At 36.6% G+C, this 17,094-nt stretch overlaps 3 protein-coding genes across 4 annotated transcripts in view; 2 read left to right on the top strand and 1 right to left on the bottom strand.

Annotated features, from left to right (window-relative positions):
• Positions 1-11,028, top strand: part of LOC309495377 (protein NLRC3-like) — a 43,920-nt gene extending 32,892 nt beyond the window's left edge. The window contains exon 9 of the mRNA XM_082165078.1: positions 10,813-11,028. Within this exon, the coding sequence (XP_082021204.1) occupies positions 10,813-10,819 (7 nt within the window). The 3' untranslated portion in view covers positions 10,820-11,028. The remainder of the gene's footprint in view (positions 1-10,812) is intronic.
• The window catches only part of LOC309495465 (microfibril-associated glycoprotein 4-like), a 102,551-nt gene that overhangs the window by 70,531 nt on the left and 14,926 nt on the right, over positions 1-17,094 (bottom strand). The window lies entirely within an intron of this gene.
• LOC309495462 (microfibril-associated glycoprotein 4-like) lies at positions 7,017-10,552 on the top strand. Its single transcript, XM_082165261.1, has 5 exons — positions 7,017-7,302; positions 7,831-8,031; positions 8,112-8,208; positions 8,287-8,454; positions 9,552-10,552. Exons 1-5 carry the CDS (start codon positions 7,297-7,299, stop codon positions 9,806-9,808), a joined length of 729 nt encoding a protein of 242 aa, XP_082021387.1. The 5' UTR covers positions 7,017-7,296; the 3' UTR covers positions 9,809-10,552.

Below are 17,094 nucleotides of genomic sequence, written 5' to 3'. Positions count from 1 at the left end.
CTCAGTGACGAGCAGATGCTGATCATTTAGAGGAATTGGTTTTATGATAGTGTTTACTATCAAAGGAGGATAATTGTCTAATGATTTAGATAAGGGTTTTGTAAAGAACACCCATTGGCCCAATGACAGAGTCCAACGGCCTGGGCGAAGGGTATAATGCGTTTATGTCTTTTCAGCGCTCCAGTGAAGTTCACTTAATTTATTAGAATTTAGTTTCAATATTACTTTAGCTCTACGCTTAATCTGACTCCAATTTCAAATGATAATCCAATTTAGATAATTGTTTCTTATTAGAAAATAGTCATAATATAAATTATGAATTAATTTAGATCTTTGATTATTCTGAGTATCTCATAATTTCAAATATTCGTTCATTAAGGACCCGGTGTCGCTTTGAGACGTCAAGTTGCGAATCTGCGCTCACGATCACAAACTAGCCAGTTCTGAAATAGTCAGAGGGTGCAGTGCAACTATTTTACCCTAAGCGACCGCTCACTGCTGACTTATAACAAAGGTGTAATTTTTTTAATAGTTGCAAGCTTGCAACGTGCTAAGTCAATGTTAGTCAGAAATCGGAAGGTCTCCTTAATGATGTGCCCCATGCTCCATTCATAGTGCCTTCGGTTTGATCTATCCTGGACAGAGATTTGCTGAAACACCAGACTGCACTTTAATCTACTAGTAATAATAATTTCTGAAAAATGTGCCAATTACACGTGACTAAAAGCCAATTCAGAATAATAATAATAAATACATGACATCAATTACTCAAAGATGACTTTAAAAGTAAGCTATGCATTCCTGACAGAGATACACAGTGGTGTGTGAGTATTTTCCAATGGGAAAACACTGAAACAGCACTGTATGGGGGTCGTTCCTGGTTATAGGCTTCCCAAAGTCTGCTCTGTCACCTACCCTTAAATACCCAGACCAGAACAAAAGGGTTGTACAAATATTGTACCCCAGGGGGTAGCACCTGGTTTCAGGGGAGAGGGGAGATATCTTGAAGAGACATCACCCAAAGAGGAGAACAGGTCTTCTAAGTTCTCAATCTTTCTCATTATACCAGTGACTGCAATGAAATTAAGACCATTTTTCCAATCGCACTGAGACATTTAAAATGATACCAAACATGAAAAGGAAACACAATAGATTCTTAGTGAACTTTTGGTGACTTGACTCAGGGGGAGAGAAAGGGAGGAGGGAGAGGGGGATGCAGAGATAAGGCAGGAGAAAAGTTTGGATAGGACAATGTCCCTGTGATCTTTCTTTGCAATCTTGTGCCCAGGGTGTATTTTATAGTTTTATGGTGAGTTTTATCTCAGCTATTGTCTTGGCAGGAAAATCAGTTCTTACAGTTTTGACAATAGTGTTGTTGCTGTTTTGTATTTGAGAATGTGAGTTTTCTTGTTTGGGATAGGGGAAAACCTCTTATTTTAGTTCTAATGTAGTAAATTAATGTAATGAAAGAAAATTGATTGCTGTAAGTGACAGATAAACAAAACAGTCATTTCAGTTCTGTAAGTTCACACTTTCACACGCAAGTCTTATTACCTGTGATCATGAGCTTCCTAAAGCCACAAACTTTTCACCTAGAACCCATCAAAACCTAGCCTGGGAAAACCCAGACTACTTCCGGCGAATTTTTATTCTCTCTCCAGGATAGTCTGGAGAAGAGCCCATTCAAACTCATTTCTGTGCCGCCGAAATCGCGGCACCAATCAGAAACGTTTGGGGAGGGATTTACATGATGACGACAGCGCAGCGACGCTGAAGGAGATTTCATTACAAAGATGGATGCCGCCGTGGAACATCACTCGTTCGAATCATAGACAGTATATAAACGAATCAGATATCGCGTCTGTTTTGAGCGATTTAAACTTACCGTTTTCGTTAAAACCGGAGCAAAGAACAACACTCGAAGCATACGTCATCTCCTTCATCGATCTAATTGGTTTTATGACTATCCAATTGCGCCCAGAGGAATTTGAGCTACGTCGGTTGGTGACGCCCCTTTGGAAATGATTTGTCTACATAGCTTTGCCAGACACTATACTCAGTTTCAACTGAGAAGGGTCTGGTTTTAACCAGGCTAATCAAAACCATCATATTCATTTCAAAATAACATTCATGAAAATGTAACCTTCTTTTTGCTTTTCTTTCTGATACTTGGCACCTTAATAAACACCTTGTTTGCTTTGAGAGACGGTGTTAAACCAGGATGTGTGTTTTTTTGTTTTTAAATTGAACTGCTTGTTCCTCATTAGACTTTGAATCTTTAGGAAAATTATGTTAATGAATAACCGTAAGTATGTTAATGGTTATGAGTAATTGCTGTCTTAGATCAATGTTTCCTTCTCAAATTAAAAATGGCATGTATAAATTTAATGTACACCTGCAATGGTCAAGTCCTGATATTTCACCACCAATGACTGATGAACTATTATTAGTTATTAATTACTGATCTAATTGGTTCCTCTCATTGTAACATTTATTTAAAATTATAAAAAATATTGCCTGTGAAGCCCTATGGGAGTATGAGACATATATATATTTAAACATGTTTAAAATCCTGATATTTGTAAATTAATTTTTTCTGTCTGTCAGAAATACATAATAACATAACAATGCACATTTAATGTCCTTATTTGGGTGTATTTCCTTATTAAGAGCCATAATGAATTACTAATTATTTTGGTATATAAAATAAAAATAAAGATGTCTAATTTGTTTGCATTAACTCTGAGGAGTTTAGAGAGTAGTCTTGTTTGGGAAATGGGGGAACCTCTTTTTATTACCTATAATCCTGAGCTTCCACAAACTTTTTACTTAGAACTAGTGCTGGGCCACGATTAATCGCATCCAAAATAAAAGTGTGTGTTTACATAATGTATGTGTGTGTACTGTGTATGGCCTTATTATTTTGTATATATAAATACACACATATGCATGTATATATTTAAGAAATATTTGCATGTATGAACTGTATATATATATATATATATATATATATATATATATATATATATATATATATATATATATATATATATATATATATATATATACTATAAACAACACATTTTTCTTAAATATATACATGCATGTGTGTGTATTTATATGTTCGGATCTGATTGATTGTTGCCCAGCACTACTTAGAACTGTCACAGTGTCTGGTTTGTGTTTCCCTGGGTCACCACTAGAGGTCCTCTTTCCCCACGGTGTCATTCACTCTTACTACATTTCCCATCATCCTGTTCTGTCACTCATTGTATCATTGCACACAGCTGTTTCCCGTCACTTCATTAGTATCTGTGTATATATACCCTGGTTGTTTCAGTGTTTGTCACGGAGTCCTTGTTTAATGTTACAACTCTTCCTGAGGTCTGTTTCGTAGGGATGGCTGACGCGAAACAGTCGTTCCGAAGCTTTGCGAGATCCCGAAGCGCAGATGTTTCGAAACACTGATCCAAAGCGTGATTCAAAGCGTGATTCAAAACACCCATGTCACATGACTATGGCCAAACGAAGCCTAAAAGTGTTTCACTAGTGTTTTATCAGGTGTGGTCCGCCGAATCAGCGTTTGATTGACAGGGTCAGGAACAGACCACACAATCGCACATCTGTATAAAAGTGAAATCAACGCATATTGACCTCGTGGGTTTTTGTGAGAGGAGTTTGATTTTGAGATAGCGGATTTTTGGTGATATAGTGACATAGTGCGATTTGATTAGTTATAGGCTATTTAGGCTTACATTTAAATTTACACAACACATTGACTGATAGGCTAGAGACAGACGATAGTGACACATTAATAGATACATAGATCATAAATATATATAGACAGCTAGATTAATAGATAGATATATAGATAGATTATAGAAACATAAATACGTAGATAGATTATATATATATATATATATATATATATATATATATATAGATACATAGATAGATTCATAAAGATAGATACATAGATAGATAGATTTGGATAGATAGATAAAATGGAGGCTCCCCAGAAGAGATGCCGTACATATGTGGTGTGGGAGCATTTCCGTTTAGAAACCCCAAATAAAGTGAGATGTGTGTATTGTGATTGGCAGCTAGCCTACTGCAACAATACATCATCCATGATGCGCCATTTGAGGAGAATTTGAAATTTGCCCAGAACTCATGATCCACTAACTTACTGGAAAGAGAGAGCAATAATCTTTCCTCATTTGTTGGCTATGTCCTAGCTAAAAATATATATTTGCATGCCAGCAACAAGCGTCCCTTGTGAGAGGATTTTTTTCAAAGGCTGGAGAAATTATCTGTAAAAAAAGAAGTAGGCTAAGTCCTTCCACAGCAGAGAAATTAATATTTTTTAATAAAAATCTCTAAAAAAGTGAGACATTGTAGCTTGATTTCTTTTATTAATATTCATTTTGCAGGACCAAAATAACATTATGCACAGTGAGGAGCCTACAGGTTACAAGCTTCACATATAAGAAAAATACAATAATAAAAAAACAACACATTTTTTTAATGGCTCGTCAAGGTTGTTTCAGATCAACACCTGCAAGTGACCACTAGGTGTCACCGTTGAGACGGGTGTCGGATTGATTCGAAGCCTCGAAACAATATGGCCCATTTGGTTCAACTGTTTCATTGCTTCACAAAGCCTCGATCTGCCCACCACTACTGTTTCGTGCTTGTTTCGTGCTTGTTTCGTGCTTGAAAAAGTGGTGTCCGCTCAATTGGGCTCTTTCTTGCAACAAAATGATATCTATGAAAAGTTTCAGTCTGGATTCAGACCGCATCATAGCACTGAAACTGCGCTCGTTAAAATCACAAATTATTTACTTTTAGCTTCTGACCAAGGCTGTATCTCAATACTAGTTTTACTTGATCTTAGTGCTGCGTTCGATACTATAGATCACACATTACTCTTAGATCGACTACAAAATTATACTGGTGTTCAAGGACAAGCACTAAGCTGGTTCAAATCATACCTATCTGACCGCTACCATTTTGTCTATTTAAATGGAGAAAAATCGATCATAACTCCAGTAAACTATGGAGTGCCGCAGGGATCTGTGTTAGGCCCTCTGTTATTTTCCATATATATGATGCCACTTGGAAATATTATAAGGAAACATGGAATTAGTTTCCATTGTTATGCTGATGACACTCAAATATATATTTCATCACGGCCGGATGAAAACGCAAAATTTTGTGTTAAAGATATAAAAGATTGGATGACGCGTAATTTTCTTTTATTAAATCCAGACAAGACAGAGGTAATACTTATCGGTTCAAAAAACCGCCCACAAAACCTCGCACAATACAATTTTAACATCATAGGATGTCCTGTTACTTTATCCTCTACAGTAAAAGACCTGGGTGTTATACTCGATTGCAACCTGTCTTTTGAAAATCATATTTCATATGTTACAAAAACAGCCTTTTTCCACCTTAGAAACATTGCTAAGCTACGTAATATGCTATCAGTTTCTGATGCAGAAAAGTTAGTTCATGCATTCATGACCTCGAGACTGGATTACTGTAATGCTTTATTAGCTGGTTGTCCTGCATCCTCAATAAACAAGCTACAGTTAGTCCAAAATGCCGCCGCTAGAGTTCTTACGAGATCAAGAAAATATGATCATATAACACCAATTTTATCATCACTGCATTGGTTACCTATAAAGTTCCGTATTAATTACAAGGTATTGCTACTGACCTATAAAGCCCTAAACGGCTTAGCTCCAGTCTATTTAACGGATCTTTTATCACCCTATAATCCATCGCGCTCTTTAAGATCACTAAATTCAAGGCTTTTGGTCATACCTAGGATATCCAGAACCACCAAAGGAGGGAGAGCATTTTCACATTTGGCTCCAAAACTCTGGAATAGTCTTCCTGATACTGTTCGTTGCTCAGACTCGCTCTCCCAGTTTAAAACTAGATTAAAGTCGCATCTCTTCAGCCAGGCATTCATATAATCCTACAGTTCAAACTACAATCCGGCCTCTAGCTCATAAATGCCAGAGGAGAACTGGCCCCCGACTGAGCCTGGGTTCTCCCAAGGTTTTTTTTTTTTTCTCCATTAGGTCACCTGATGGAGTTTTAGGATGATATTTTGGGGATATTTAATTTAATTTTATCAATCAATAAATTCCTCTTGAAACAAACTTTGTTGTATTATTTTAATTTAATACTGTGAAGCTGCTTTGATACAATCTGTATTGTGAAAAGCGCTATACAAATAAACTTGACTTGACTTGACTTGACTTGACTTGTTTCGTGCTTGTTTCGTGCTTGTATTTGACCCTTGCCTGGACTGGATTTACGAATTACGGATTACCCAATAAATATTGCGATTGGATCTACCTTTTCCCTGTGTGTGTATTGTGACAAGAACCCATTAAAATCAACATATTTATTTAAAAAATAACATTAAAAAATGTAACCTTCTTTTTGCTTTTCTTTCGTATACTTTGCACCTTAATAAACATCTTGTTTGCTTTGAGAGATAATAAACCAGGATGTATTTTCAAAAAAATATTGAACTGCTTTTTCCTCGTTAGACTTTGAATCTTTAAGGAAATTATGTTAATGAATAACAGCAAATATGTTAATGGTTATGAGTAATTGCTATCTTAGATCCATTTTTCGTATAAATTTAATGTACAGCTGAAATGGTCAAGTCCTGATATTTCACCACCAATGACTGACGAGCGTTCAGTTATTAATTACTGATCTAATTGGTTGCTCTCGTTGTGAAATATTAAGTAAATGGCTCTAGATACATTTCCTTAAAAAAAAAATATCTTTAACATCCTGATATTTGTAAATGAATTTATTCTGTCTGCCAGAAACACAAAATAACATACCAATGCACATTTAATTTCCTTATTGTGGTTTATTTCCTTATAAAGGACCATAATAAATGGCTTATTATTTCTGTATCGAGATATAGAATCATCTTTTTTTGTATGAACTTTAGTTTTCAAACAGATGTTTACTTAATCTTGAAACAATATCTAGAGCTTTATAGTGGACATTTATGTCATAAAGTTGTTATAAAGACACAGAGGAGGAGTCTGAGAATCTGACAGATATATAAAGAGTGTTTGCGTCAGACTGAAAAACACAAACGGTGAGTTACTGTTTTATTCTTCATTTACCTCATAGAACATTTGTACAATTTTCAGAAAATAAAATATAAAAATAGACCTAATATGCACTTTTATATTTCTTTTATTTAGATAAAACCAATCTGCTGTGATCTACTGAGGAGAGACTGAGAAGATGGCAGTAAGTTAATCTGCTTCCTTCATTGTGTCCCTGTTACCCTGAACCACTAAATACTTATTTCATATTTGTTTCATTTTCAGTGTGATGTTAATTTCTTTCTCTCTGTCACGTTGGTTTTGGGTTTAGGTTCATGCTTAGGTTTTCATGTCTTTTATTTTGAAATGTAATCACGTTTCCTGTTTGCCATGTGCTTCCCTTGTCTGTGTCATGTTATGATTGGTTGTTCTAGTCATGTGTCCTATGTTCTCATTGGTTAATTGTTCATTGCTTTCAGGTGTGTCTTACTAAGTCATTAGTCTTTTTGTATAAATAGCCCTCATGTTTCCATTGTCTCTTGTTAAGTAGCGTCCGTATAACCGCTGTTGCTGAGTCTGCTAGGTTTATAGTCAAGTTTGTTTAGTTCATGTTTTTCAAGTCAGGTCATTGTTTACTTTGTATTTTGTTCATGTTTTGATGTAAATAAACTGCACTTGGGTTCGCACTATGCTCGCCTCAGTGGACTTATGTTACACTCTCTCTCTCGTGTAGATGAAGGTGCTTTTGGCGGTTCTTCTTCCTGTTGTTTTGGGCCGTGACTGTAAATTCATGCCATTCGACTGTTCTGACATCTACAACTCAGGAGAAAAAGTCAGTGGGATTTACACCATCTATCCAGCAGGAGAAGTTCCTGTCTGGGTTTACTGTCACATGGTCTCAAATGGGAAAGATGAAGACAAAGGAGGATGGACGGTACGAATGTGACTTTAGATCATCAAACACACATCAGAACATACATTATGAATCATATATTCTATATAAACCCATCACAGGTGATTCAGAGGAGAATGGACGGCAGTGTGAATTTCTATCGGCCGTGGAAAGAGTACAAGAGAGGATTTGGTGCAACCGAGGGTGAATACTGGCTGGGTAAGATCTCACAGTGTGCGTCCGTTTGTGGATGATCATGTGTTTGGTTGAACATGTTGTTCGTGTGTGTGTGAACAGGGCTGGAGAACATGTACCAGCTGACACGTAACAGGAATTACATGCTGAGAGTGGATCTGGAGGACTTTGAAGGAAGGAAGGGTTTTGCTCTGTACTCGTCCTTCTCTGTGGATTGTGAATGTGCTGGATATAAACTACAAGTTTCAGGGTTCAAGGATGGAGGAGCAGGTAGGACACTTTCATTCATAGGAGTAAATGTGTACATTATCATGCACTTTCAAATGTTTTGGTCATTTCAAATAAATATTTTTTCATGTCCTCAATTTGGATTCAGATTGTTCATTCAGTTTGTAAAAATAAACTATGGGCCCGTTTTTAACGATCTGAAACGCAAGTGTCAAGCATAAAACGCAAGTAATTTTGTGGGCGGATCTCCGGCGCTGTTGCTATTATACCGGCGGGATAAATGACTCTTGCCCCTGACGCAAATCTAAAATGGGTTGGTCTGAAGTAGCTTCATTATTCATAGGTGTGGTTTGGGCGTAACGTGAAATAACCCAATCAGAGCATCATCTCACATTCCCTTTAAGAGCAGGCGCGCTTGTTCCATGGCGGATTGCTATTATAACGGTGGATTTGCCAGACGCACGCCGGCAGCGGTTCACAGCCGAGGAGACCGACGTTCTCGTCAGGGCCGTAAAACACAGAAGTGACATTGTATGGGGATGGAGAAACACACCCAAATTAACTTCGGTTAAACAGGCGTATGATAATTTGGGTAAATGTGTAAGCTAGTTTTATAATAATCTGTCTATCTATTATAATAATGTATGATTTGCAAAAATGGAAACTGCTGCGTCTGTGTAGATGAAAATCAAAGTGTATGCGCGTTGTGCACACTACATTGATTATGGCCAAGCATGCGCCCTTAAAATAGCATCTGAACGCACCACTGACTTTAGACTAGGGTTTTTCCTGGTCAGTGGCGGAATTGTTTTCTAAAATTTCTCAAAATAGGAACGATACATGCGTCGGTGTACAAAGTCAATTGCGCTGGATGCAAGATAGGGCCCTATGTCTCATTCTTTAAATGTGGATTAAATTGGTAAATGTTAAGAAAACTGCACAATAATCTTCTGGAATAATTCAATGAGCAGTGTGATGTCAGACATGTTGCTCTGATAACAAACATTATCTGGGTAAAATGAAGCTTGCTAAGTGGAAAATCCCTTGTTTATTATGAAACCTATCTGGGTAAACCAGTAGGAATTTGTCTCTTTCATATATCATGTTAATCCTCATAATGATGCTCTTCCTCTCTGCAGGCGACTCTCTTGCCGTCCACAATAATCAGAAGTTCTCAACCTTTGACAAAGATCAAGACCCCTATGAAAAGAGCTGTGCCAAACACTATCTCGGGGCATTTTGGTACGCATCCTGTCACTATGCAAACCCCAACGGTGTGTATTTATGGGGGGAAGATGCCACTCATTACGCCATTGGTATTGCTTGGAGAACCTGGAAAGAGAATTACGCTATCAGTATGAAATCCATCACCATGAAGATCAAAAGTATATACTAACATCACAGTGTTAAAAGCCAAAAGTATACTTCAGTTTTGACACTTAGAGTATGTGTACAGCCGAACACATAGCCTTAACATAGTCACTCAACACATGTGTACTAGAAGTTTCATCTTTGTCCAGTGTTCTGTGCAGAAGTTATGAATGATGAAAAATGACTTTGTACTCTTTAAACTAGAGTTGTGGGTTTCTCTGTACCCTCTCACACAAGCGTTTCAATGTCAGTCATTTTTCTTTGTTTTTAGTCCATATTTTCAGATTCACTATCCAAAGGACCTCTGTACTGAATGCATTATGTATGTAGAAGTGTTTATTTCCACAACAGAAACACTAAATGAGGAATTCTGTGGAATCATAGATGTGGATAATTGACTGAGTTTGGAGTCGTGGGAGCTGTTGAGTATTGTACATGTAGACTGGAATTATTAATCACAATGTTTTTATATTTACAAAATAAAATTAAGCAGTCGTGGGAACACTGGAAATCTTTTCTTTGTACTTTTGTCAGTTAAATAAGAGAATGAACAAATCTTTTTTTTTTTTTTTTTTTTTTTTTTTTTTTTTGCAGAATGTCCCAACTTTTCTGGAAATGCTCTATTTATTTTACAATAACGTTCATGAAAATGTAACCACTTTTTAGCTTTTCTCTCTGATACATTGAGATGGATCTAAGCACATTAATAAACATCTCATTTGTTTTGAGAGACGGTGCTAAACCAGGAGTTTGGTGATTTTACTTCCTTGTAAAGAACCATAATGAATTACTCATTATTTCTGTATATGTGACCCTGGATCACAAAACCAGTCACAAGTCGCACGGGTGTATTTGTGGCAATAGCCAACAAAACGTTGTATGGGTCAAAATTATCGATTTTTCTTTTATGCCAATAATCATTAGGATATTAAGTAAAGATCATGATCCATGAAGATATTTTGTAAATTTCCTACCTTAAACATAAAAAAAAAATATTTTTGTAAGTGGATGCAGCAAAATCTCCAACAGAAAATGACAACTTTAACCCTCTGGGGTCTAAGGTGTTTTTGGGGTCCTTGAGATGTTCTGACATGCCCTGACATTTGTGCTTTTTTCAGTTGCTTATAAACATATTAATGGCAAAGGTGTAATTACACTCTATTTAGCACAAACAGGGCTACCATAATATGTGAGCAACATGTATGTACATGTTTGTATTTTTGAGAAAATAATGTTTATGCATGGTTATTGAAAAAACAAAAAATGAAAGTTTCTGAAATAAGGCCACAAAACACATACTAAATATAAGACTTCTGAATAATGTATTTTGTTGCCTAGAGTTTTTTCTTCAAAATGATGTGAAAATCATCCTACCTAATTATTCACATAAAACAATACATTGATTTAAATTTTGTAAGACACTTTTTGTTTGGAAAGGCAATATGTGGGTGGGCGTGATTCACACCTGAGGAGACAATGCCCCCGCATAATAAGGCTGCATACTTAATGAGCCTTTCATTCAGGTGTGTGACTGAGCCACAAGAAAGAATGCAAGGACAATATATACACATATATATATATATATATATATATATATATATATATATATATATATATATAATTGGTTCACAGTTGTTGTTGTTTTTTCCACAAATTGTGCTTGCAAATTGTATAATATCCAAGGTAAACATTTCTAGAAATTGTGCAGTTAATTGTTCTCATACTGTATTTTCAGATTTGGAATATATTCTCTACCCAAATGTGTCACTAATAAAACACAATAAAATTATTTAAAGAGAAGGCTTATATTGACCTTTTAAGATTTTGTTTACATCTATCCTTGTATATATATATATATTTGTTGCTGTTGTTGTTTTTTTTGTGCTATTTTATTAAAAAGGTTATACAATTACAACAACAATTGAAATTGTAACAATATTTCCAGTGTAATCTTTCTTTGTAAAAACTAAAGTATACATTTTATCATACGTAATTCAATTCATATGAGCAGAAATTGGCAACATTATAAGCTTATTTGATGTGGCAGTATTTTACAGTAAAAACTTTATAATCTATCCGATTTTGTAGTCGATTTTTACTCATCTCAGTATAGCAATAGAGTTTGGTAAAAGCTGTTCATTCATTCACACACAAAAATGCGATTCATATTTAAATAGTATTTTTGCCAGCTGTAGTAGCTCCACAACAGCGCGCATCTGTGCGTTCATTCATTCACACACAGAAACGCGATTCATATTTAACCCTCTGAGGTCTGAGCTGTTTTCTGGCCCTGGAGGTGTTCTGACATGCTCTGACATTTGTGTTTTTTTCTGTTACTAGTGACATTTTCATGGCTAAAGTCTAATTACACTGTATTCAGCACAAACTCTGTTACAATAATATATCAGCAGCATGTATGTAAAAGTTTGTAGTTTTGAGATAATGACATTTATGCGTGGTTTGTGAAAATACAAAAAAAAATTCTCACTGAAATAAGGCCATGAAACCCATACTGATTATTTCTTCACAAGACTTTTGAAAATTGTATGACATAGCCTAGAATATTTGCTCCAAAACTATGTGAAAATCACCCTGACTGCTCATTCAGATAAGACAATATATTGATTTAAAATTTCTAAGACGTGTTTTGTGTGACAAAGCCATATGCGAAGAGGCGTGATCATCTCATGAATATGTAAGTCTTCAACACCTGAGAAAGACAAAGACACTCCCCTAACTGCCCTATTAGGAGCGATCAGGCCCTGTCATTCAGAGCAACCTTGCACAAAGAATGAGGAGATTTAAAAAAGAATGGCTTTTAGATTGTTTGGATTTATTTACAACACAACACAATCCAAAAATACAAATGACAAAAGAGCACATTGAAAACAATGATCCAAAGACAGAGACCTTTGTGCCATTCCTAAAAACATTGTACATACCTTTCATTTCCAAGGTGTTTGATTTTCACTTTACCATGGTTTCCAAAAAGAAAAAACTGTGAACATACTGATATCAAGAGAAACTATAGGGCTGCACAATTTTGCCAATAGATGTACCAGCTGACACGTAACAGAAAGTACATGCTGAGAGTGGATCTGGAGGACTTTGAAGGAAGGAAGGGTTTTGCTCTGTACTCGTCCTTCTCTGTGGATTGTGAATGTGCTGGATATAAACTACACGTTTCAGGGTTCAGTGATGGAGGAGCTGGTAGGACACTTTCATTCAAAGGTGTAAATGCTCCCTTGATCATGCACATTCCCTCAATTTGGATAAGATTGGTTATTCCGTTTTTAAATATAATGAATGTCTCATTCTTTAAATGTTGCTTAAATTGGTAAATGTTATAAAAACTTGCAATAATCTCTGAAATCTGTAGTAGTGTGAGATGTCAGACATGTCGCTCTGATAACACATTAGCTGGGTAAAATTAAGGCTTCTGACTGGAAAATTGCTTATTTATTATGAAACCGGCTAACCAAGTAGGAACAAGACCCTCAGTGTTGAAAAAGCTACTCTGAAACTGTAGTTTGACAAGCTACTCATAAATTAAAGTAGTTAAACTACAGTCAAGCAACTCCTCTGAAAAAGAAGGCAGCTACACTACAAGTTACTTTCAAAAAGTAACTAGCTACATTGAGAGCTATATATATATAATAAAGTATTTAATGAAAATGCAGAGGGTGTGAAAGGAACATCTACAAATTTCTTAATTAATCAAGGTAAGTTATTAGATTCTTTACTAACAAAACAATTACTTAAAGGGATACTTCAGGATTTAGCATTAAGCTTTGTATTAGTAGAAAAACTGTAGTATTTTCGAATTACCGTGCTTTCCACCCTCATATCCCCCTGAGATGAGAGATTTATGTATTTTTTGTCTGGAAAAAATCCTCCGATGACGCAAAAATCGCCATTTTGCGTCATCGGAGGATTTTTTGGCCAGAGGCTAAAGACTACAGCCAGTAGTAGGAGCTGTTCCGCATGTGTTCAACCCGCCCATAGAGGGTGGGATCTTACTCACAGAATGTACACAGTATCAGCCGTCTTTCTTTGGAAGCTAAGCTAGCAGGCTCTTGTTCTGTGGAGAAAGCTGAGTAGTAGGAGAAAGCTGAGTATTAGGGGATACCATCCTCTTTTTCCCGGACATGTCCGGCCGTTAAGATCGTCCAAAATGTCCAGAATTCGGCTTTTGCTTTCTGCAGTCGCCATTCATTGTTTACATGCACACCTTTTGTTTCAATCTAACTGAATTCATTTCGATTGGTGAATCTGAATGTAGTGTTTACATGAACGCTAAACAAGTGATCGGTTGATGTGCGTTTTAACATTGCTAAGAAAATTCCCGCTCCTCCGTGAGAGATATGAGACCGGTGCGTCTCAGTAATCACGCCACCGGCCTCGCGCCGTTCTCCCGCGGCCCTCAGCCTCATCCTGCTCGCCATTCTCCCGCGCCCCTCAGCCTCGTCCTGCTCGCCACAGTAAACATGATGAATGGCGACTGTAGAACGCAAAAGCCGAATCGCGGACATTGTGGGTGATCTAGAAATCCCGGGCAAACTCGTCAGAGTCTCACTAGTAGCATAGCCTTGTTGTTTTCAACTGCGCTCTCTTACCGGTAGGCATGGCTTGGGAGTGGCCTCCTAGGGCAGCGAAGCAAGTACATTCTCGGAGTTGTTGTCTTTCATCCACATAAGCCAAAAATACATTTTCTGGCTTTTCTCAGTCTAGAAAGCTCCAAATTCAAAAATAATTTCACATTTCTTCTACATAAATGACCTATTTTAAATACACATTCATCTTTCCAGACGTGAAGTATCCCTTTAACATTTTCAAAACAATCATAGCTGTTTCTTGCAGCAAAGATTTTTCTAACACTCTGTATTTATTAGTTTTATGGATCTTGGAGGACAGGCAGGACACAAATGTAGCTCTCACACATAGACATGTCTAATAATTTGCTGTGTTGTGTTATAAATGTTCTCTCTTCTTGTGTTCAGATGGCTCACGTTGGATCATTTGTGCACTCTGTGCTCCTGGAAAAATAAAGAGTGTGACGAAATAAGAGGGGAATGTCTTGACGAAATCTCAACACAAGTGGTCTCAGAAGATGCATTTGAAAAGCATGTCAATAGCAGGCGGAAATGGAAATGCATATAGGCTGAACAGTTGTGATCGAATCACTGACAGCACATCTTACTTCCAGGTGGAAACAGTCACACACATTCAATACCACATTCACTGAACCCCTCTATGCTGGATTTGGGGTTTATTGGTTGTTACAGGTTGAAAAAGAACTATTAAATAACTGACAATGGGCCAATTAATGTTTTATTAGGTTTTGATGATCATACATTCCACAACACTGTAGCATTTCATGGCTCGGAAGGTCTTCACGTGTTACTGTCTTTTCTCGAGGCAGAGTATTTTTTTAATTAAATGCAATACATTTGAAAATGTATTCTCTCGTTATTTCATCTGACTCCATAAATGAAAAGGTTTTAATGATATCTGTGCATCATTAAATGTGAGCGAATGTTTGACCATTCCTTTTAACTCTTTAATGAAAATAATGTCAATTTATTATGTCAGGTAAATGTATCATGCCAATTTTATAATCAATTCAAAGATAATCGATACAAAACATCAAATGCTCTGGAATAAAGAGAAGAGATGCAAATCCAACATTAAGAAACATGATGCTAAGAGTTTACTCTTAGCATCATGGGCCAACTTGAGTTACAAAAAGGCCCAGAACCCTTTGCTGCATTCCATTATATAGACAGAACTTCTTTCACATGGAAACATGTGCTAACAATGGAAATTTGCATTCAGAGGTTACACCTTTTGGGGGTAGGAGACCATTTGCCAGGAGACCACCTTACTTTGTGTGCCAGTTATCTCTAAATTATTAAAAACTTTATTACCTTTTGTTTTACTTATTTGGAAATGAGACATTTGTACCAGTCGCACTGAGACATTTCAAATAATACCAAACATGTATAATACTCTGTGATAATCATTCACATTAAACTATAGATTTTCTTGGGTGAATTCAGGTGATCTGAGTATGAGAGATAGGGGGTGAGGGAAGAGGGAATGAAATGTAGATTAGGATGACTCAGAGATGAGACTTTCGTCTCGATAGTGCACAAGAGGGAGTTCAAAGGTTAATTTCCAGTGAGGTCCTTTGTCCTCTCAGGGCCTCAAGTAGACTGCCTGGCATTTATCTAATTTCTCAAGTCTTACAAACCTATGTTGGCGAACTCTTATCTCAGCGTCAATGACAGTGTCATGTCATTAAAATAATATTGCCCAACAATTTCTCAAAGGTACAGAAGTGAAATTGAGGCAAGAAATTACAGTGTCTGGATTGGAAGAAGAGTCATTTATATATTATTGTTTACCTCTTTCAGTGGTAACCTGTGCCAAATGTGACTCAGCAAAACCCCAAGTTTAAGTGCCGTTTCCATGACACCGTTTTCAACTGAAAACCATTCAGCATAATACAGCGTTTTTTTTGTCATTTTCATGGATACGTGTGAATGGAGATCATTTTGACAACGATGTTGTCTGTAAAAAGGAAAACTTTTCAGTTTTTAGTACATTGTTGTTGTGTAAATCTTACCTAAGTGTGCATTTATCGCACTAATGGCCAGATTTACTGAACAGGGAAAAGCGCAATTCCAAAAAAGCGCAGATGGGAGTGGAAGGTTCTGCTCGTGATCTACTGGCGACGCGCAAATAATGACCAACGCAATCCAGTAGATAGCGTCTGGTTTAAGACGTGCTTTTTTTGGGCGGTAAATAATAGCACAAACACCAGTAAATTGATGAGTACAAACCTTAGTAAATCACCTTGCATGATTCATTTAAATACTCTCCTCCCATAAATTTTGTGTCTGGCATTAGTTTTTTAGCGCCAAAATAGGGTTTGCGTTGGCGTTCAAAAATCTGTTATTGAATCTGGCCCTATGTAGTTCACACATGCATGCAAGAAGCCATTATAGATTATCTAGTAGTTTCCATCATAGACCAAGGAAACTCACAAAAGTAAATTCATACGGTGTTGTCCTTCGCTATCCATGTCACATTGCAAGACAATGTTTGGAGAGAAGAAGAAAAATCAGTAAGTTGTTTGTTTTGCATGTGGAAATATGGGACACAAGAAAAGACTGTGTTGCTTTTCACAAAAAAAAAAAAAAAGAAAGTTGGGCTTTCAAGTCAGCAGTTTAGAAAGACAGTTGACTCTTAAAGAAAAAGCCATTTACACCTGACCAGAAGTGTTAACAACGTGACTGTAGCTCAGTG

The sequence above is a fragment of the Leuciscus leuciscus genome (assembly GCF_965113295.1).
Source record: "Leuciscus leuciscus genome assembly, chromosome: 3".
Classification (NCBI taxonomy): Eukaryota; Metazoa; Chordata; class Actinopteri; order Cypriniformes; family Leuciscidae; genus Leuciscus; species Leuciscus leuciscus.
This window is presented reverse-complemented; position numbering and strand designations above follow the sequence as displayed.